The sequence below is a fragment of the Brassica napus genome, chromosome C1 (genome assembly GCF_020379485.1).
Source record: "Brassica napus cultivar Da-Ae chromosome C1, Da-Ae, whole genome shotgun sequence".
In the NCBI taxonomy this organism is placed as follows: domain Eukaryota; kingdom Viridiplantae; phylum Streptophyta; class Magnoliopsida; order Brassicales; family Brassicaceae; genus Brassica; species Brassica napus.
The window spans coordinates 8,396,450-8,419,248 of NC_063444.1; the positions used below are offsets into that span (position 1 = coordinate 8,396,450).

Here is a 22,799-nt window from a genome sequence, read left to right on the forward strand (position 1 = left end):
TGAATCTATGGACATCCAAATCAATCCCAAAGTAGTTTGGACACTGTGGAGGTGTAAAAGAAAATTCTCAGTTAGGTGCCAAAACACATCTTGTGTGTGTTAAGAGGTTAGTGTTGTTCTAAAACCTTAAAGAAGTTGTGTTGAGGACTAGAGATAACTGGTTTTTTCATTGTAAGCTTGTACAAGATTCTTTTCAGTTGAGCTTAGAGTTCATAAGAGGCCATGCATGGCGCACTTCCTTTCTTAGGAGGCAAGCTCAATGATTTCATCACATCACTTCTCCCAACCGGATCTCATGTACACCAAACAAAATTTTACTTTAAGAAAAATACTACAAAGAGGCGGAATATAACGAACTTGGTCAAGATAAACACTCCACGATTCTGTTTAGCTTTTCTTCTTCTTCTTCACAAATATTTATAATCCTCAGTATCCAGCCAAACAATGCTAATAATGCAACAAAGTTATCCCATCCATTTCAAACAGCAAATATGAGCAGCTCATATTACACTATTATCATATTATATTATAAAACCAAGTAAATGAACGGAAGACATCAACATAACTGGATTGAACTCCCGTTTAGATAAATCTAGTAAGAAACATTATGAGGAAATTTGTTAGCTTTCATATGTTCCAAGTGACTGAAGACTTTGGGTTCAAGATCTTGAGAGCATCCTAATATACATTTCAATAACCAAATTCACTTTTAACACAAATCATATCCTAAAACAAAAATGGAATCTCGAATCTTTTACTATAAAGCAGCTAAACCAACAACTCTCTTCAAGAAGTCTTTATTAGTTTATGGCACAAGATCATGTTGGCTCCTCTAAGGACTCTCTAAGAGAAGAAGCAGGTGATGAAACAGAGAGACAAGACCGTGCAATCTTGGCCTGTTTGTCTTTGTTATATGCCTTTTTAACATCGTTCTTCAGCTCCTTATATCTCATCCTCTTCCATCTCCTCTCTTTCACCGAGCCTTTCTCAGGATGCGACATATCAGGTATGTCTTCGTCCATATAATCATCCATGTACTTGTCCAGAACCTCAGAACAAGATGGAAAATACCTCCGACCAGTCTCAACTGCGAAATGAACAGATTTAAGTCAATCTTAAGCTCATTTCACTATAAACTCTTTAAGCTTTTACCTGTTTTCATGAGTGCTTCCATACGTGTAAGCAGCCTTTTAGTCTGCATATAAGGCGTCTCATTCAAATCAACCTGAGTCAAGTTTCCTGTTGCGCCATTCGAAGGCGGCGGAACAGGAAAGCCTGTGAACTCGCTAGTCCCTTCAACATTAGCAATGTCCATAGCTACATCAGCTTCTGTTGGAAAGAACAACTGAGCAAGCCCCACTGCAAACAACCAGCACATACAGTAAGAGTCATCAACATTAAGCTACAACATACATAGGGTCAAGTCGCTACCTCGCTTTTCTAAGTAGAGAAACCTCATTTGAAGATCCTCAGGCATAGAATGAGAACAAGTAGGTGTATCCCCACCTCCACTAGCCAATGGATTCCTTCTAATCTCCCTCTCCAAAATATCAATACACAACCGATCTTTACTAGCTTCATCCCCCTTTGCATTTTTGGTATAATAATCCTTAGGCCTAGTCATTCTCCTGCATATATTAACCGCACTGCGTCCATCAAACGTGAAGTCAGAAGCATTAGCTCCTTTCTTAAGCAGCGATATGATAATCGACGGCTCTCTACGCATAGCAGCGTAGTGAAGAACCGTGTACCCCCTCGAGTTTCTGTAATTCACATCAGCCATGTCTAAAGCCAAAACCTCAGCCACAACTTTGGGATCACTGTAGGCCACTACGTAGTGCAGACCGTTGGCTTGGTCTAGAGTTGTGTCTGACTCGGTCAAAAGAAGCTTCACTAGCTCCACATCGTCTGAGTCCAACGCCTTGAGTACTTTCCCTGTTCTCTCTATCAATTTATCAGCCACCTCGTCTGTGTTCGTTGACTTGACTCGAAGCTTCTTGATTTTCTCAGAGACTTCGAGAGGAAGCTCCTTCTCGATGTAGAATCTGTCAAGATCTGATCTGGCGACTCTCTCTACGCATTGGTCAAGAAGCTGAGTTAAGTCGCAGTGGAACGCGACTAAGAGGATTGGGAGAACGTTCTCCACTAGTGACTTCTCAACGTAGTTACAAAGCCTCCTCTGCAGACAGACACATTAACACATTAATAAAACAAACATTGACACATCTAAAACGAATCAAGAACAATAATCTCAGACCTGAAACGATGAAACCAGCTCAGTGATTTTGAACGTATACGAAGCATACATCAACTCAACAGCGAAATCAATTGCGGGTTTACAAGAGTCATGAGCGCAGCCGGTATCAACGCAAGTGGAAACCTCAACAGGGAAAGGCTTCAGCTTCCCAGTGTAGATGTAATTCAAGAAATGCAAGAACGCCTCCCTCCCCACGTGTCCATGAGGCAGCAGATCTTTGATATGATACTTTGGTTTCTTCTTCTCCTCGCTCTCTCTATCTTTCTTGAACAGGTCGAAGAAAAACTTGCTCCTGGCAGCTAAGACGCATCTGTGAACACCCACAGCGTGAGTCTCTCCTTCGAACGTGATCTCCGCGTCGGTGTAGTCGCAGTCTGAGCTGGTGAGGAGCTGCTCCAAGTCGGTGCTGAGCTTGGCTAGACTCGCGGCTTCGAGATTGGGAGATGATGATTGGTGATTGGTGACTACGGAGGGATTAGATAAGTGGGAAGATGTGAAGCTTATAGATGAAGATGGCTCCATTGCAGTTGCAGCCGCCATCAAAAGGCTCCGTCTTTGTTTAGAGATACAAAACCCTAACTTTGATTCCAAATGGCGAGAATCATCTGTGAGCAAGATCAATAGATACCAAAACAAATCAACCCATGAAGAAAAGATCAAAACTTTATGAAAGAAAAGAACAATACCTTAGAGGAAGTCAACGACGATGGCTGATGGAGGAGGAACCCTAATTGAATCTTCAACAAATGAGATAAAGAATTGAAAGAAAATAAAATCACAGATCGGATGTAAATTTGAACAGGTGAATATAGTCGATGAAGATTTATGGATGAAGAGAGATCTCAGGACGAATAAGAGAAAGAGTCAGAGGTGTTATCTCTATCTAACGGTGGAGAATTAACAAGACTGGTCTTTTCTTTGTTAAGAGCAAAACAAAACTCAACGACTCTTAAGTTTACATTGTTCTGCAGAAATAATGCAAAGAGCCAAAAGAGAGACGGAACAGTAAAGTCTTTTTGGTGACAAGATGACAATTATTTTGAGTCATGAATCATATGATTTATTATCTCCTAATTTGTCACGACGACTTTTGACTTGTTTTGAAGTGAGTCGATGACGTCGTTGATGACGTCAGCTTTACAAAATATACACAAAAGGAAAAAGTAAATTGATGATATTTCAAAATAGTCGATGTTTTAGTTAAATGCACAAAAATTAAGATATTCCATCTTTTATCTAAAAAGTAGGATTAAAAATATAAAATAAAATTAATTCAGCTAATCATAAAAAAAATTATAAAACATCATTGGTCATACAGTTTTCAATAAAACTAAAACTAATATAAAAAATCAAAACATCATGTATTTTAAAACATCAAAAACTTTCCAAAACATCATTTATTTTGAAACAGAGAAAGTAATAAATTGGGAGGACCGGACCGGACCCCTTCTTAGTTTATGTTATAATGTAGAAAAAAGTCTTACCCAAAACTTTAAGCTAGGTTTTATTTAATATTTTATTCCAAGTTTGTTGTGTCTTATTTGAAGAGCATGAATAATGACCAAGTTTTACTTTCGTAAGTTCTTGAAAGATAAAAATGTATTAAATATTTTTAATTCTACATAGTATATATACTATTCGTTCTTTGCTTTGTTTTAAGAGAGGACAATCCAAATTCCAAACATCTATATCAGACCATGGACCATTCAACGAAATGATCATATATGGTTTATGAAAGTTTTTCCTTATGATGAGTATACGACCAAATCCGCGTGAATTAATCTTTCTTGTAAGATATGTAAAACGAAATGATCAAATTCTTCTTTTTGTAATTGCAAATAGTTTCATTCTTGTAGTTCATCAATAAATCTAAAACCTCAACTTTGTTAGTTGTTGCATGTAACACATAGTGAAAAGTATTGAAGCAAATAGTTTCATCACAATTCATCTTTTGAGTTCAATTAAGAAACCCCAACTTTCTTACATATACACAAATTCAAAAGTAGATTGATAAATGGACCACTTAAAATGTTTTTTTTTATATATATATAGTTGAAGCAAATAGTTTCAATCACAGTTCATCTTTTAAGTTCAATCAAGAATCTAAAACCCCAACAATTTCTTCAGAGAGCGAGAGACTCCCGTTAAGCGTCTTCCAAAACCAAAACCTTCACTGGATATTAAACTCTTCATAGTAATCATCACTTATAACCGCCACAAACCTCTCAAGCCAAGGAAGCTGGTGAAGATCTTTCATGGCTGCTTCAACATACGACGACTCTGTAGTACATGGAGGAGGAGGCGGTGGTGGCGACTGATAAGAAGTATGGTGATCACTGAGACTAAACCCTCCACCCGCTAAGAACCGTTGGATCAAAGCAAGCTGAGATCTTTCTTGCTCGGAGTAAGCGTCCATTACAGTTGGAATTGAGCTGAATGTGTCCCAAGGCCATTGCTCAAGCTCTTGGATTGTGTTTCCAGACTCTGAGTTTTCTTCATCTTCTTCCTCGTCGTCCCAAAAAGCGCAAGTGCAAGTCTGTTGCCCTTCTCTGTACTCTGCTCCACAACAGTAGCAAAACTCATGCCCGCACCTGAGATGTACACATAAATATATGAGAAACCACAAAGCGAGAACAACACTTTATCTAAGATACCAAATTCAACATAGATGACATTAACAATACGGAGTGGTCTAAGCTCCGTTGACAGCATCTAAACCATATAATTAGGCCTGGGATTTTGAACCAAACCAAACCTGCTGAACCGAATTTTTGGTTAGTTCGGTTTGATTCGGTAGGTTTTTTTTTTAAGTTTGGTTTTTAGTTCGGTTACTTCGGCTATATTCAAGAAAAAAATATAACCAAACCATACTGAAAACTCAAACCGAACTAAACAAATTTCTAACTGTATTAACCGAATTTAATCGAACTTATCTGAAATTTTACCAAAACTAAACCAAAATATAACCAAAAAAGTCAAAAATTTTGGTAGGATTTTCAAAAACCGAACCAACTTTTTCGGGTTAATTCGATAAGATTTATGTCGAACCGAACCTAGGATTATAAGTTTTTTTTTTTTCGACAACAGGATTATAAGTTTATAGGAAGAATAATATCATTAGTTTATGAAAGCATTCAAGAACTATATTACGTAATGTGTAGCTAAAGATATGAAACATGATGTGGATGTAATGTCTTACCGACAAGTCATGTGGTTGCAGCCTTGAGCAAGCTCGATCATTATGCGGCATTGCTGACACCGTTTCCACCTCTTATACCTAGCCAAGCGATGCAACGTTATATCATCTGGATATCTTTCATCAACCGGGAGAATCTGAAACTCTTCACAGCTCATAGAATCGTGCCAAGGAACACCACAGTCCACGCACACAAACCTCTCACAGAGTGGACACTTCACACAGCAGCTACTCTCAGACATACTAGACGAGCTTGAGCTTGCACTTGCACTTGATAGACATTCACGCGGGTCTAACAGAAAGGAGCAATTGGGATACGGACAGTAAACCTTGCCGTTGTTGGTACAACGCAGATTAGCTTCCTCGAATGAGTTGAAAGATGTGACGGGGAGAAAGGTTTTGCATTCGGTGGATGAGAGGTAATGCTTGCATTGCAGTTGAGGACACCTGATGGGAACTTCTGAAGAGTTCACTTTCCCTTCGACGTATGTTTTCATGCAGTGAGAACAGAACTTGTGAGTGCATTTTAGTGTGAGCATCATCTCGGAGAGACGGTCTTCACAGCAGATGGAGCAGTTCTCAGCTGGTTTATCCACATCAAGATTACAAATTCCTACCGCTACTTGAGCTAGGCTTAGAGCTTGGTCAAGATCACAGAAAGGAGAAAGCTTTAGAACAAACCCATCAAGAGTAGTTGTTTTCTCCAGTACCCTTTCTCTTAAAGCTACCAGAAGAGGGACTTCAAGATTCTCCTCACAAGTTATCTGCAAAGCCATTTCATATAAATAACATGAGACGAAAGCTACAAACAGACTAATTGAAAGAGACTTGCCTGATTATAGAGCAGCTCTGAGTCCGTTACAGCAACAACAGAACTGAGATTGTTCTGTAAAGCTACTGTAAGACCATCTATCAAAGCTAAATAGTTAGCTACAGACTCTTCAGCATAAAAGTCCAGCTTCTTCTGGACCTGAATCAACTCAGAACCTCCTGATCTCTCCAACACAACACCAATTCCAGAGTAGCCAGAACCCGAATCTCCTCCTCCGGATATAGAAACTCCTTTAAAGAACATCTTAACAGAGAACTCATCCTCAAGTTCATCTTTATTCTCCTCCTCATCTGGTACTTTAGCTGTATCATCACTCTCCTTTAACCAGACTTCTTCATCACCACAACAGCTTCTAAAATCTTCCTCATCTCCAACGTGGTTCAACGGCAGCTCATCATCACCACAAGAAACCTCTTGATTCTCCATTTTGGGGCACTACACAAAAAAGGTACAAACTTTCTTTACTTAGCAACTAACCAAGGAATGCCCAAAACAGATCTGCAGATTTTATTGTGATAAAGATTTAACTCTTTGATGATATCATCTAATCTCAATTCTAAAAATTCAAACTTAGAGAGAGAGAGAGAAAACGAAAAAGAAATGATCTTTGCGTTACAGATCACCAAAACAGCTAATCTTACAGAACTTAATTACAACAGATCAGCTTATATCACGGGAAAATCACGCAGAAAATAACAAAAGAAACAGCACACGATTGGTTCACCTACTAGAACCAACCTCAATTATTACATAAACTTGAGTGAGAGGGAAAAAAAAAAGGTTTAAATTTAATTAAGATATATGGTAATAAAAACGAGATCGGTTGAATTTAAAAGATCATTAATCAAGAACAAAAAAAAGACCCAGAAATCTCTTACCAGTAAAAAAAAAAATCAAGTGGAGGGAGAAACTAAAGATCACGGAAAAAAAGATATCTAAGTTGCCATATTCAAAATCTCAGCTTTTTTTTCCTTTGTTTGCATTGTTTTGGAGGATTCGACTGGATATTGTGGAGAGAAGACGAAGACGAAGACGAAGAAGAAGAAGAAGGAGAATCGGTTTTCTGGTCTTTTTGCTCTCTCTTGGAATGGCGTAAGTGAAAAGTTTTTTACTTTATTTTTTGTTTCTTTATTCTCTCTTTTTTTATTAATTTATTTTAATTTGCTTTTTTTTTTAATATAAAAAATCAGTGCTTGGTTTCTCTTTGCTGTCATTCTCGTACTGTGTTGCAAGTATTTACATTTTTCTACGGTTTCACTGTTAAACAGCAAATACTTTAATTAAAAATTATTAGACCAAATATTAAAAAATTTAACCAATAAGCAGAAGATTAAATAATTAAACCTGTAATTGTAATGGATTAGGAGGCCCTGAAGAATTATAGCTTAAGAAATCAAAGAAGCACATGGACTTTGTCTCCTCTTAATAGAGAAAAAGCTGTAACTTCGTTTTTAAAAAATTCCTTTTCTGACTTTTATCGGCCAATAGTTTATATTCCCCACTATTGCTTTGAACAAAGATAACAATAAGAAGTTAAAATATATTTTAAAAAATATATATTGCTGCAATAGAAGACACTCAAGGACAGTTGTGGCAGCAAGAAGTTTGAAAATGGAGACATCAATCATTAGCTTAATTATTTTAAACTTAATTCAAATAGGGCTTAATAGCTTTATAGGAGTGTTGTGGCAAAGGAACAAACAGAGGAAATAAACATAACATGCGTGATTACTAAAACAATAAACTAAATTAATCTAACTTTGTAGATATACTTAGGGTAGTTATGATGCGATAGTCTTAACCAACGTAGTTATGATGCGCTAGTCTTAAGTCCAAGATGTTTTTTTTGTAACATCTCCCTTTCATTGCCTTGAAACTGAATGATCATCAACTCAAACATGTAGGAATGAGATAAAACATGATGGAACATAAAATACAGTTTTTTTTATAAAAAAAATTACATAAATGAAAGTTACAAAGGAAGAGTTATGATTCATGTCCTTTAACTAGAACATGAGCTGCTTAGTTAGAGTCTTAGAGAATCTTAGTGTCCAAATAACTTCTGCATCTACAAACTATCTTCGCCACTATTTGATCTCACAAAGTTATGAATTATATATGAAATTTTATTTTAACCCCATTGATAAGAATTGTCACTCATTTGTTGTCTCCTTAAAAGTTAAAACATAACACGCTGGTATCCTTTTATCCAGGCATGTTGCATGATTGATTTACTTCCTTCACTTGGACCTATTTCAAAATAGAGAACCATCTGAATCTCATTTAGGCATGTGTGTGGTATAAGAGACACATAAGAGAGTACTGTGGTTTTGTGTACCTTTGTGAGAAAATACTACAATGTAATGGCTTATTGAGACAAAGCAATGTGGCCCAATATCAATAGATGGGCGAGCTACTCAGATTTGTTTCTGAATAAAACTAAATTAGATATCCACTAACTCAGATGTTACAGTTTTTTTTTTTACCTCGAATTTAAATTGCTAACAGGATTTTGATCTGCGCTATCAAAACGCATGCTGATTATCTATTTCTTAAATATATTATTTTATAACATATTATATTATAACATTTATATTTTTATAATTGTTATTTTGTTATATGTAGTAGTTGTTTTATATATTTAGGATAATATGTATTGAGATATAAATATAATAATATATATAATGACTCGCATTTTAAAAGCACGGGATATGTTTCTTTTGAAAATTAAATATTTGTTAATTGTAACTGTTATTTGATAACTAGTTTTTTTAATAGTGTTGATGTCTTATAGTCATACAAAGTAATTCCGAAGAGTTGATTTTTAAAAAGAGTTTCTTGTATTAATATTTTTAGTTTATTGTAAACTATTAAATCCCAAATATCCTTTTCATAGCATATTTTAAAATTTGATTAAAAGAAATACAAACAAAAATTTGAATCCATTTTTATGTTTTACTGTTTTAAAATGGGTTTTCGAATTTTTTTTGTCAATAAAAATCAAGTATTTAAATGAGCTTCGGTCTATAAATTCGTGAAACCCACCCACAAGTCATCCAGCTTCTTCGACGGTCTTACCAAAAAATAAAGAAACGGAAAGTAATAATAAAAAATTTTATTTAGATTTTTGGCATGACGAAAGTGCTAATACAATATAAATAGCATATATGTCATAAATCGATTTTAGTATAGATCTTTAAAGTATACGTAAAACTGATTATAATATGATTGGGTTTCTAATAAAGTCGAAATGGGCTTGAAAATCCCAGCTTTTTTTACTGTCGAAATGGGCTTGTAAATTCGTTTTTAAATACTTGTTTCTGGCTGGTGCAATTTGTTGAGATAAGCTTGAAATAACTTATTGTGCAAGTTACCTAATTCTATTTAGTTATAGAAATAGGAAAATATTTATTTGTGATTCCTAATGAGTTTAGGAAAGTTTGAGTTATATATAAGGAGATGCAAAGTGTGTTGCATAACTTATGAGTTGTGAGCTTTAGTTTTTGAAGTTATTTTCTAAAGCAATAAGAGTTGAGTTCTTATTAATTGTGTGTGACGCAATTCTCTGTATGTGTGACCTAGGGTTCATTGTGTGAGTGACCTAAGGATAATCGTGTGTGACATCGGTTTGATACAATAAGTGGTATCAGAGCTTCAGAAGAAGATATGGGAGATTTGATTCCGGTTACAGGGAGGAAAGAAGGCAGAACTTCTTCGTCTATAAAGTGTCTGATGCTCACCTCAAGCAACTACACGGTATGGGCTATGAGAATGAAGATACTGTTGAAAGTGCATAAGGTTTGGGATGTGATTGAGACAGTGTCTGCGGACAGTGATAAGAATGACATGGCTACGGCCTTGTTGTTTCAATCCATTCCTGAGGCTCTCATACTTCAAGTTGGAGAACTTGATACAGCAAAGAAAGTGTGGGATGCGATCAAATTGAGAAACATGGGAGCAGAGAGAGTAAAGGAGGCACGACTTCAAACATTGATGGCCGAGTTTGATTGGTTAAAGATGAAAGATTCCGACAATATTGATGATTTCGCTGGAAAACTTTCAGAACTTTCATGAAAATCTGCGTCGCTTGGAGCCAATATTGAAGAACCAAAGCTAGTCCGAAAGTTTCTTAAGTGTCTCCCAAGAAAGAAATACATACAAATTGTGGCTTCATTAGAACAAGTGTTAAATTTAAACACTGCGAGTTTTGAGGATATAATAGGTCGTCTAAAAGCATACGAAGAGCGTGTGTCTGAAGAAGTAGAAGCTGAGGAAGAACAAGGGAAATTGATGTATACAAATGCAGAGGGTCAAGGTAGTCAGTCTAACCGAAGCTATAATAGAGGTGCGACTGACTACAATGGACAACAAACTCGTGACTACAACAGAGAATACAGAGGCAGAGGTCGAGGAGGACGCTTCTGAGGTTGTGGAAGAAATTTTGATTACTCAAGAATCACGTGCTATCGTTGCGATAAGAATGGACACTTTGCTACTGATTGTCCGGATCGCCTACTAAAGCTTCAAGAAGCTCACGAAACAGACAACACTGAGACACATGATGTAGAGGAGCTGATGATGCTTGAAACCATTTTCTTGAATGAAAAACACATTGTGCCAGAAATATATGAGACAAACACTGGAGGAGAAAACATATGGTATCTTGATAATGGTGCAAGTAATCATATGACAGGAGATAAGAGATACTTCTCCTCAATCAATACTTCGATCACGGGAAAGGTCAGATTTGGCGACGACTCACGTATTGACATAAAAGGCAAGGGGACAATATCGTTCATTGATATGAATGGCGAGTCAAGAAAGATGACAGACGTGTATTACATTCCGAATTTAAAGAGTAACATAATCAGTCTAGGTCAAGCTACTGAAGATGGTTGCGACATACGAATGAGAGGAGAAGAACTAACAATGCATGACCAGAACGAGAAGTTACTTGCTACAGCAAACTGATCGAGAAATCGGCTTTATAAGGTTCACATGGGATTAAAACAGGACACAAGTCTACATTTAACTAGATCAAGCGAGTCAAGCAAGTGGCTTGCAAGACTTGGGCACGTAAACCTTGAGACAAAGAGAGCAATGATACAAAGAGAACTCGTGTTGGGGGTTCCGAGTATCAACATCGAGAAAGAGGTATGTGGATCATGCCTAAAAGGAAAACAAGCAAGGCAAGTGTTTCCTCAAGCAACACAATACCCAGCAAATAAGAAGCTTCAGCTGTTACATGCGGATTTATGCGGTCCAATAACTCCAAGTACTCAAGGTGGTAAGATATATATCTTCGTTGCATTGATGACTATACAAGGTATATGTGGACTATCTTGCTTGCGAAGAAAAGTGAAGCCTTCACGAAGTTTAAAAGGTTAAGGAGCTTAGTGGAACTTGAGGCTGGAGAGAAGATACGAACCTTCAGAACAGATAGAGGAGGGGAGTTTACCTCCACTGAGTTTAATGTTTACTGCGAAAACGCGGGGATTAAGAGGCATCTTACAGCTCCGTACACACCACAGCAGAACGGCGTAGTCGAGAGGAGAAACAAAATCTTACTAGAGATCACAAGAAGCATTTTGAAACACATGGACGTGTCAAACTACTTCTGGGGAGAGGCAATTCGACATTCAATGTATCTCCTGAATTGAATTGCTACAAGAGCTCTAAAAGATAGGACTCCGTATGAGCTGTTTCATGAGAAGAAACCAAACATCAATCATCTTAGAATTTTTGGATGTATAGGATATGCGAAGATTGAGAAGACACAATTGAGAAAGCTTCACGATAAATAAAAGATGCTTGTGAACCTTGGAACCGAACCAGGATCAAAGGCTTATCGCCTATATGATCCACAAACTCACAAGATAGTAGTAAGCCGAGATGTTATTTTTGACGAGTTGAGAAGCTGGGATTGGAGTGAAACTGATCGTGAACAGAGACAAGATGAGAGTTTCAAACTTACGCTTGGAACGTATGGAAATCGTGGGCTCCAAGATAACTCTAGTACAGAGTGTACATGCGAGATCAAGAGGATCGAAGAGGGTCAAACAGAGACTGTTGTAGACGAGCAGTACGGATCGTCTGAGCATGACGAACCAGAAACAGAGGAAGAAGAAGAAAATCATCCTGTCTTGAGAAGATCAGAACGTCAAAGCAATAAACCAAAGTTTTTAGACGACTATATCTTGCTTGCGATAGAAGAAGGAGAAAAGCTCTTGTTATGCCTCAACAACGAGCCACTGAATTTTGGAGAAGCAAGTGAATCAATAGAATGGACATTAGCATATGAAGATGAGATTGATTCTATTGAGAAAAATAATACATGGGAGCTAGTCGAACTCCCATATGGAATCAAGCCAATAGGTTTGTAGTGGGTCTTCAAAATCAAGAGAACTCAGATGAGAGAAGGATACGTGCAGCAATATGGGATAGATTTCGATGAGGTCTTCGCACTGGTGGCTCGACTGGAAACAATCAGACTTCTCATCAATTTGGCAGCAGCTTACGGTTGGGAAGTGCATCACCTTGATGTAAAGACAGCGTTCTTGCATGGTGAGCTTAAGGAAGTCAGATATGTTTCACAGCCAGAGGGGTTCGAGAAGAAAGGAGAAGAACATAAGGTATACAAACTCAATAAAGCTTTATACGGACTGCGACAAGCGCCAAGGGCGTGGAACACAAAGTTAAACAATATTCTTCTCAGGATGGAGTTTAAAAAATGTACGAAGGAGCCATCTGTGTACCGAAAGATGATCAATGGACACCTCCTTGTGGTTGCTGTCTATGTAGACGACTTATTTGTTACAGGAACCAACAAAGGAATCATCGATGAGTTTAAGACAATGATGGCTGCGAAGTTCGACATGAGTGATCTTGGAAGATTAACTTGCTATCTAGGGATAGAAGTATGTCAACATGGAGAAGGGATAACATTGAATCAAAATCGATATGCACAAAATATTCTACAAGAAACCGGGATGAGCCAATGCAATCTTGTGCATACACCGATGGAAGCTGGTGTGAAGCTGGCTAGAGCCGATGAAGAAAGAGAAATTGACGCCACGAAATTCAGAAAGAACGTTGGCTGCCTATGGTATTTGCTTCACACACGTCCGGACATGGCCTATTGTGTCGGAGTGTTGAGTCGCTATATGCATAGTCCAAAGGAGACGCATGGTGCTGCAATAAAGCAATGTCTCAGGTATTTACAAGGCTCTACTAGTCTTGGATTGTCGTTTCAAAGGATCACTTCGAAGGCACCAAGGCTTCTTGGATACAGTTATAGTAGTTTTAACAATGATCTTGATGATGGCAAGAGTACTACGGGTCACATCTTTTATCTTGGAGAGAGTCCAATTACTTGGTGTTCACATAAACAAGATGTTGTTGCGCTCTCGTCGTGTGAGGCAGAATTCATGGCGGGAACTGAAGCTGCAAGACAAGCGCTATGGATGCAAGAGTTGCTAAGCGAGATCACCGGAGATCCTTGTGAGAAGGTCACCATACGAATTGATAATCGGTCTGCTATTGCTTTGACCAAGAATCATGTTTTTTCATGAAAGAAGTAAACATATACATTCTCGATATCACTTCATACGTGAATGCGTTGAGAGGAAGTTGATAGAAGTTGAGCATGTACCTGGCACTGAGCAAAAGACAGATATTCTAACCAAGGCGTTGGGAAGAATCAAGTTTCGAGAAATGAGAGACTTCATTGGCATGCAGGATTTGGAGAAAAGAGATTTCAAACTTAAGAAGGAGGATGTTGAGATAAACTTGAAATAACTTATTGTGCAAGTTACCTAATTCTATTGAGTTATAGAAATAGGAAAATATCTATTTGTGATTCCTAATGAGTTTAGGAAAGTTTGAGTTATATATAAGGAGATACAAAGTGTGTTGCATAACTTATGAGTTGTGAGCTTTAGTTTTTGAGGTTATTTTCTAAAGCAATAAGAGTTGAGTTCTTATTCATTGTGTGTGACGCAATTCTGTGTGTGACCTAGGGTTCATTGTGTGAATGACCTAAGGATTATTGTGTGTGACATCGGTTTGATACAATACAATTAATGTGGCCGAAAACCATTTAAATTTTTTAAAAGGTAATAACAATTTTTGTAATTAATTGAAAAAATCAGGGCATAATCGTAAGAAATATTTTGTTTTAATAGTATAGATGAAAAATTGTTGTAGGATATAGCGACATGTTTACAATTGAAACTACAACAAAAATTCAATCATTAATCTCTGAGAAAGTTATTAAAGGTTTGGAATATATTATGATTAAACAATGTCGGTAATTCTATTTTAATTTGATACGAATGTTTGGGACTAGCCACACCTTCCATCCGATTAAACAATAACAGGATAATATGTTCAATAGAATTTTAAAATTTATACCTGACAATGTACATACAGAAATACACAATCAATAGAATCAGGAATCTGATTCTCCAATGTTATCTTCTTCTTCTATTGATTTAGTCCATTACTCTATAAATTGACTTTCCAGATCAAGACCGATAACAAGCCGGCTAATATTCCTTTATAAACCAACCAAAACACAAAAACATTTATTTCATCAGACACCATATACTATAAACTAACCCCCATACTAATGGCTACTACCAAACTAGTCATGAAGCTCGTCTTCATCCTCCTCATCATTTTCACCTTTACCGTATCTCCGGCCATCTCAACGGCCCCGGAAAGTTGCGACAGCCGCTCCGATAATCCATGCATCGACAAAGCTAAGGCTTTACCACTCAAAATCATAGCCATTGTAGCCATCTTTACGACCAGCTTGATAGGCGTAATGGCTCCTCTTTTCAGCCGTTACATTTCGTTCCTACGTCCAGACGGCAACGGATTTATGATTGTAAAATGTTTTTCTTCCGGAATCATCCTCGGAACCGGTTTCATGCACGTCTTGCCTCACGCTTTCGAGATTTTGTCATCGGAATGTCTTAGTGATGATCCGTGGCATAAGTTTCCTTTCGCAGGGTTTGTTGCTATGTTGTCTGGTCTAGTCACTCTAGCTATTGACTCCGTTACTACAAGCCTTTATACCGTCAAAAACGTAGTCGGACCAGTGCCTGTCGAGTATGGCATTGATCATGAGAAGGCGATTCACAATCATAGTCACGGTCATGGTCTTGTGCTAGGAACTACTAAAGATGATGGACCTTCCGATCCTCAGCTTTTACGGTACCGTATCATTGCCATGGTTAGTGGATTTATGAAGATAATTTTAGACGGTCATAAATTCGACATCATATATTGAACATATAACACCAAATAAAACCATTTTGAATTTCATGAATAGGTATTGGAGCTTGGGATATTATTTCATTCCGTGGTCATTGGACTATCTCTAGGAGCATCTAATGATGCATGTACCATTAAAGGACTCATCATAGCTCTTTGCTTTCATCACTTGTTCGAAGGCATGGGTCTCGGTGGATGTATCCTCCAGGTATATACATATATATGTCTCTTATATCAAATTATGGGTTAGAAGTTTATATTCATATGTCTATAACATATGTGAAACAGGCAGATTTTACCAATGTAAAGAAGTTCTTGATGGCATTCTTGTTTGCTGGAACAACACCTTGTGGTATCTTCCTCGGACTCGCATTGTCTAGCATTTATAGAGATAATAGTCCAACCGCATTGATTACGATCGGGCTGTTAAATGCTTGCTCGGCCGGAATGCTCATCTACATGGCACTCGTCGACCTTCTAGCTACTGAGTTCATGGGATCAATGCTCCAAGGTAGTATCAAACTTCAGATCAAGTGTTTCGCGGCTGCATTGCTCGGCTGCACCGTAATGTCGGTAGTCGCCAAGTGGGGCTAATACACTCAACATAATTAATAAAGTATTTTCTTAAAAAAGTTATTTGATTTATTTTTTTGTCGTTAAATTATTTGATTTATTACAATCGAGGGGAGAAGTTAATTGCATTTGTACCTTTGAGCGTTTATTTTTTATTTTGATATTGTAAATTGAGATATTGATATGGCATTATAAGAGTTTGAAAGAATATTTATCTATGACAGTGTAAATTTATTTCTAAGAATGCGATGTTTATTTGCTTCTACAGAAAGAGAGAAATTAGGTCTGAAACTATAGTGCCATGGATATCAAAACTATACGGATTAATACATCGTATTCAAAATTACACTTAAATAAAACTAATATTCCACGCCAAATACCAACATAAACTCATTAATAACAAATCAAAGCACATAATTCGTAGGCATTAAACTACAGAAAATGAATTTTTACCACGTGATGTTGAATTGGATATACTATAATCTTCAAATCGTATACATCGGATGATGTAGCGGAAGCTTTTGGGTTTTGTGAATACTCTTTACAATGTTTAATCAAAAGCTTTTAGGGTTGATAATACTCTTCTTAGTGGTTTATAGAAACCTTTTAGAGTTTAGGGTTTGGAAATACTATTTTCCGTGATATAAAGCTCGTATAAAATCTCTTTCTTATTAAATCATCATAAAACTGAATACAACTTTAAGTTTGAATACTTATTTATAATAAATCACTAATTTTAAAAAACCATAATCTAATTTAATATAGAAAAACCATTAAAATTTTAAAACAATAAAAGTAATTATCCTATTAAATAATAATAATATTTGGATATTTGGAATATATCCAAATATTCTCTCCATCATCGGACATATACTTAGATACATATTTGAGCTTATCCAATGTATCCTATAAATACTTTGATTGATGAATACTAACGGAATATCTTCAAATACAACTATGCAATTAATCAGATTATCGTAGAGGCAACTGAACCAGAACCATTTCTCTCAAAGTTTCATTATCTTGGACTATTAGTTTTACGAACGTATTATCGAATTTTCAATTCTCAAGAAGCGAAATATCGCGACTTAATATAGTTTTAGCTATTACCTTTTGTGAAATCATATCACTACAAGAAAACAACGGCATACTGAGGGAAAAAATCGTCGGTATGTCGTCGGAATAACGCTATTCCGACGACATACCGACGAAAAAAATCCTCGGAAATAACTCTTCGGAAATTCATATTTCCTCGGAAATCCCTCGGAAATTTCCGACGGAATTCCGAGGAAACCCTATTTCCTCGGAATTTCCGAGGACCACAAGTTCGTCGGAAATTCCTCGGAATATTCCGAGGAAGATGTCGTCGGAATATTCCGAGGGATGAACTTCCTCGGAATATTTCCAAAATTAAAAAAAAAAATTATAAATTTATTTTTTTAAATTGAAATTCGAAAATATAAAATTAAAATTGAAATAGAAAACATATTTAAAATACAAAAAATAATAAAATAGTTTTTATAAATAAAAAAAATGTTTTATAAATAGAAAATTAGTTTTAATAAATATGAAATCATCTTTTTATAAATACAAAATAGTTTTTATAAATACAAAAAATAATAAAAGAGTGTTTATAAATCAAAAAATGTTTTATAAATACAAAATTAGTTTTATAAATATAAATATTTTTATAGATATGAAATCATCTTTTTATAAATACAAAATAGTTTTTATAAATACAAAAAACAATAAAATAGTGTTTTTAAATAAAAAAAATATTTTATAAATACAAAATTAATTTTAAAATATGAAATCATCTTTTATAAATCCAAAAATCGAATTTATATACAAAGAACGGTTTGTATATTTAAAAATAGTTTTTATAAATACAAAAATAAAAAAATAGTGTTTATAAATCAAAAAAATGTTTTATAAATACAAAATTAGTTTTAATAAATATAAATATTTTAATAAATATGAAATCATCTTTTATAAATCCAAAAATCAAATTTATATACAAAAAACGTTTTGTAAAATCGAATTTATATAGAAAAAACGTTTTGTAAATACAAAAATAATGAACAATTTATAAAAAAAGTTCTAAATCAATTCAACACAACCAAATCACAATTCTAAACCTATTACACAACAAATCACAATCCTAACCAATCACCCTAACAAAAATCTATCAAAAACCTTCTAAAATCATCAAATCTACTTAAAAACCTAACAAATAGGACCTAAGAGAGTGGGATAGGGTCCTTACATGATTTGCAAGGGAATGGAAAGGATTCGCCGGAGAGATCGTCGCGAGAGAAGGTGGAGAACGCCGGAAGGAGAGAGAGATCGCCGGAGAGGAAGAAGAGAGAAATGGGGAAGAAGAGAGAAATGGGGAAGAAGATGCGTTTCAAGTTTATAAAACCTTGGGTCCGACGGATATTTTCCGTCGGAATTCCCTCAGTATTTCAATTTCAATTTTCGCGAAATATTTGGCGGCTTGTTTGCCCGGTTAAATGAAAATATTCCGAGGAAATTCCGACGGCCACTTAAATATCCGTCGGAATTTCCTCGGAATATTTTCATTAATTCGAGGAAAAAAATATCCTGTGCATGTATTTCTATTAATTTATATTGTTCCTCGGAATTTCCTCGGAATATTCCGAGGAAATTCCGAGGAACTAGTGTTTGGGGTTTCAAAACGTCAATTTTTTTTTTATAAACGCATCGATCGATGTATATATATTCAAAAACGCATCGATCGATCACGTAGATGCACCGGGCCGTAAGAATGTGATCGATCGATGAGATTATCCCATCGATCGATTGAGGATATCAAGTGTTCCTCGGAATTTCCTCGGAATATTCCGAGGAAATACCGAGGAACTAGTGTTTGAGGTTTCAAAACATCAATTTTTTTTGCCGTATTTCATTTCTTATACAATTGTAATGCATACCATTGAGGATTCTTTGTATAGATGAGCATAAACCATGAAATAAAAAATTTCAAAACGATTTGTAAGTATTCCCTTTACCGTTCATTAAAGTGTATAAGTGTTTCTCTTATGTTGTGGGGATTTCGTTCATACAATCGGAAAAGTGTTTATTATAGGGTAAGGAACAAATTTTTGACTTCATAATGAACGTAAGACCCTTAATAAGGGTTATATAGGTGTTATTCAAACCGCAAAACGTTGTTTTCGGTTTAAAAACCCTATTTCCTCGGAATTTCCTCGGAATATTCCGAGGGAATTCCGAGGAAACCCTCTTCTTCCTCGGAATTTCCTCGGAATATTCCGACGAAATTCCGAGGAACTAGTGTTTGGGGTTTCAAAACGTCAATTTTTTTTTATAAACGCTTCGATCGATGTATATATATTCAAAAACGCATCGATCGATCACGTAGATGCACCGGGCCGTAAGAATGTGATCGATCGATGAGATTATCCCATCGATCGATTGAGGATATCAAGTGTTCCTCGGAATTTCCTCGGAATATTCCGAGGAAATTCCGAGGAACTAGTGTTTGGGGTTTCAAAACCTCGAATGTTTTTTTATAAACGGATCGATCGATGGATTTATGTCCAAAAACGCATCGATCGATCACTAAGATGGACCAAAGCGTAACAATGTGATCGATCGATGGGTATATGTCCAAAAACGCATCGATCGATCACTAGTTCGTCGGAATTTCCTCGGAATTTTGTAAAATCCCTATAATATTTCCTCGGAATTTCCTCGGAATATTCCGACGGATTGATGTTTCCTCGGAATTCCGTCGGTTTTTTCCGAGGAACACATTTTTCCTCGGAATTTCCTCGGAATATTCCGACGGATTGATGTTTCCTCGGAATTCCGTCGGTATATTCCGAGGAAATTCCGAGGATTTCATTTTCCGTCGGAATGTCCGTCAGAATACCGCTGTTTTCTTGTAGTGTATGTTAATCTACGTGCTTTTAGATGAGTTACTTTTCTGCAATGATCATTTATTTTAGTTTGTTGTTTTTACTTTCAGTTCTGACAAATGAAGTTATAAAGCCAAATCAAAGATATATCATATATTTATATTTTTCGACACGGAAAAATAGAGATTACTTGCCTAATATGGAAAATCTTTCCATTATTGTATTTATTAAAGTTGTCCAATCGAGATGTAGGCAATTTGTCACGTCGGTGGAGTATGAGTCCGGCACGTACTGGTTCGTGCTCGTCCAAATATGAAAACGTGGAAACAAAAGCGACAGGTAAACAATATTGTAAAAATAATTTATTCTTTCTTTATTTCATAAAAATAATTAATACTGTAATTCCAGTTTGATGTCATTATTTATTCTCTTTTTTCGAAAAAACAAAAAAATAACTCTAACCGAAGTTGACTTGTAAGGAGGCATGCCCTGAATAGTTGGATACATTCTCGGCATTGACCGTATTGATTATAAGGATAATATAAATAATAATATAAAATACTACTATGATTCTTTGTGACACCAAATTTGGATTGGTGTCCTAATTGTTTTTTAATCTGTAACCATAATATCAAATTTTACACTAAAAATAATATTCTATATTATTTGAACTTATTAATGATAGATGACAAAAAAAACTAATTAATGATAATAATTGACTTATATTATTAAATGAAATATAATAAATATATATTTTAAATATTTTGGTGTGATAAATAGTATTAATTCAAATTTAACACTATTTACAGTACACTAAATTTGATGAAATAGTGTTAATTTTGTTATTTTGTTAAAAATAAAATTACATCAAATTTAATATTTTGATGTTTCACTGGAGTTGGCTTTATGCTTGCTTTCATTATAATCAATATAATTAATTATGTTTAGCTCTATATACACAATTGAAGGTACATCACATTCAAACAAAAACAACAAAAAATATAAGGAAAAAACATTTTCGTTTTATATAATTATAAGGTGGACACTAAATTCCGATATAAAGATAAAAAAAAAAATTAGAGTATCTCAGACCCATATAGAAGCTCATACTAATCTTCAAAAATGAGGTGCGGTTCACATATGAACTTTCACTCTGAGTATTTAAATAAAGTCTAAAACATGGCTCATATTCGCGTGACCACACATGTTTAGAGTGTTAGGGTTGTTTCGAATCTAGGTATCTTCGTAATCCGTATACCACTAGACCACCTCCATGTGTTTAAATAAAAAGAATTTACTCCATTAAACTTTAAACCATTTATAGTTAGGTCAAGCATCACATTTTTTTGTCATGGTCAAGCATCACATAGGTTCTCACAAAATTTATCAATATGACACCGTATGGCCATGTCAAAAAGAAAATTGGTGGACATAGCTTTTAGGATTAAAAGACAATTTGACATAAAACAGTATACCCGAGTTCATGGTATTATATATCATTAGACACAAAGTATCTCACATCGGATGTTGGAAGAAATCTTTACTAATATATAAGATAGATGGGCCACTCCACTTATCACTAATTGGTTTTAGGTTAGAAGTCCATCTAGCTTAACATGGTATCAGAGACCGATCCACGCAGTCCAATCCGATCCACATCGATCTGGCCCAAAACTGGCCCATCGATCTTTGCCCGAGCATTCTGAGATTGACGTTCAAAGAGCCATCATCTCGAAAGTGCGTATTAGAGACAATGTTAGAAAGAATCTTTAGTAATATATAAGATAAATAGACTATTCCACTTATCACCAACTGATTTTAGGTTGGAAGTCCATCTACCTTAACAATATATATCAAAGATAGAATTTCAAAATTGTACAAGAAGTCATTTCTCCAATTATATAAAAAAAAGTAAGTTACTTAATAAATTAAACCTTAAAGATAGATGATCCAAAGGATGTGTATCGACCCCCTGTGTCTGCTAAACTATTTCAGTGAAAGTTTGTATTACAAAAAATTGATTCAAATAAAAGAAATCATGATCATTTTATTCAAGTATGTAAATTTATTTTCAAAAAAGTTATAAAAAAAAAAGAAACAAGAGTTCAATTGAATCTAAAAACGCTAATGAAGCAAAATTATATTTTAAGACCTCCCAAAAGTTTGAAAAGATCCTCAAATGCATGATTAGATTTAATGTAATTCACACATAAAAAGAGATTAAAGCTAAATAAGAAGAAAAATCATAAAGTGATAGGCCACCCGATACCCTTCAACCAAACAGCCGATCACTATTACCGATGCTTTAGAAGCAACTTCATTATCCAAATCTCTAATTTAACTCTACAAGAAAATATGTGGGAGATATCTAAAGAAAAACGTATATCAAATTGACAAAAAAAAAATTGGAGAAAGAAAAGAGGTACAAACAAAAATGTCTAAGAGAAGAAGAGGGATGACCACCATCGACAGAGTCACTGACCACTAAAAAGAGCAAACGGCGATTTCTTTTAGAGAATTTTTTTATGATAGAAAAAATATTTTTACTTATTACAAAAAAATAATATTTAGAAAAACTTAAAAGAAAATCAGGATACTGTAATGAATAAATTAAATTAATAAAGATAAATGCAATATTTAGAAAATTTTAAAATCTACTTTCATACCTTGCTGCATGTGTATCATGAGTACGTGTCTGGATGACTAGATTGCAACCATGCACTGAGCACGAGCTCGTCACGTGTGATTTTGTGCTCATCG

The 22,799-nt window shown here is 35.4% G+C and overlaps 3 protein-coding genes across 3 annotated transcripts; 1 reads left to right on the plus strand and 2 right to left on the minus strand.

Annotated features, from left to right (window-relative positions):
* Window positions 1-641: 641 nt before the first annotated feature.
* Window positions 642-3,300, minus strand: LOC106365916 (regulatory protein NPR4). The gene is made up of 5 exons (XM_013805431.3): window positions 2,944-3,300; window positions 2,258-2,862; window positions 1,432-2,179; window positions 1,153-1,359; window positions 642-1,087 (listed from the first exon to the last, which is right to left on the minus strand). Exons 2-5 carry the CDS (start codon window positions 2,795-2,797, stop codon window positions 819-821), a joined length of 1,764 nt encoding a protein of 587 aa, XP_013660885.1. The 5' UTR covers window positions 2,798-2,862; window positions 2,944-3,300; the 3' UTR covers window positions 642-818.
* Window positions 3,301-4,272: 972 nt separating this feature from the next.
* Window positions 4,273-7,407, minus strand: LOC106365917 (E3 ubiquitin-protein ligase ARIH1). Its single transcript, XM_013805432.3, has 4 exons — window positions 7,164-7,407; window positions 6,286-6,720; window positions 5,457-6,217; window positions 4,273-4,848 (listed from the first exon to the last, which is right to left on the minus strand). The coding sequence occupies exons 2-4, from the start codon at window positions 6,709-6,711 to the stop codon at window positions 4,428-4,430; spliced, it is 1,608 nt and encodes a 535-aa protein (XP_013660886.1). The 5' UTR covers window positions 6,712-6,720; window positions 7,164-7,407; the 3' UTR covers window positions 4,273-4,427.
* A 7,244-nt stretch (window positions 7,408-14,651) lies between these two features.
* Window positions 14,652-16,355, plus strand: LOC106364041 (fe(2+) transport protein 2-like). The gene is made up of 3 exons (XM_022694201.2): window positions 14,652-15,523; window positions 15,623-15,772; window positions 15,853-16,355. Exons 1-3 carry the CDS (start codon window positions 14,915-14,917, stop codon window positions 16,156-16,158), a joined length of 1,065 nt encoding a protein of 354 aa, XP_022549922.1. The 5' UTR covers window positions 14,652-14,914; the 3' UTR covers window positions 16,159-16,355.
* The last annotated feature ends 6,444 nt before the right edge of the window (window positions 16,356-22,799 follow it).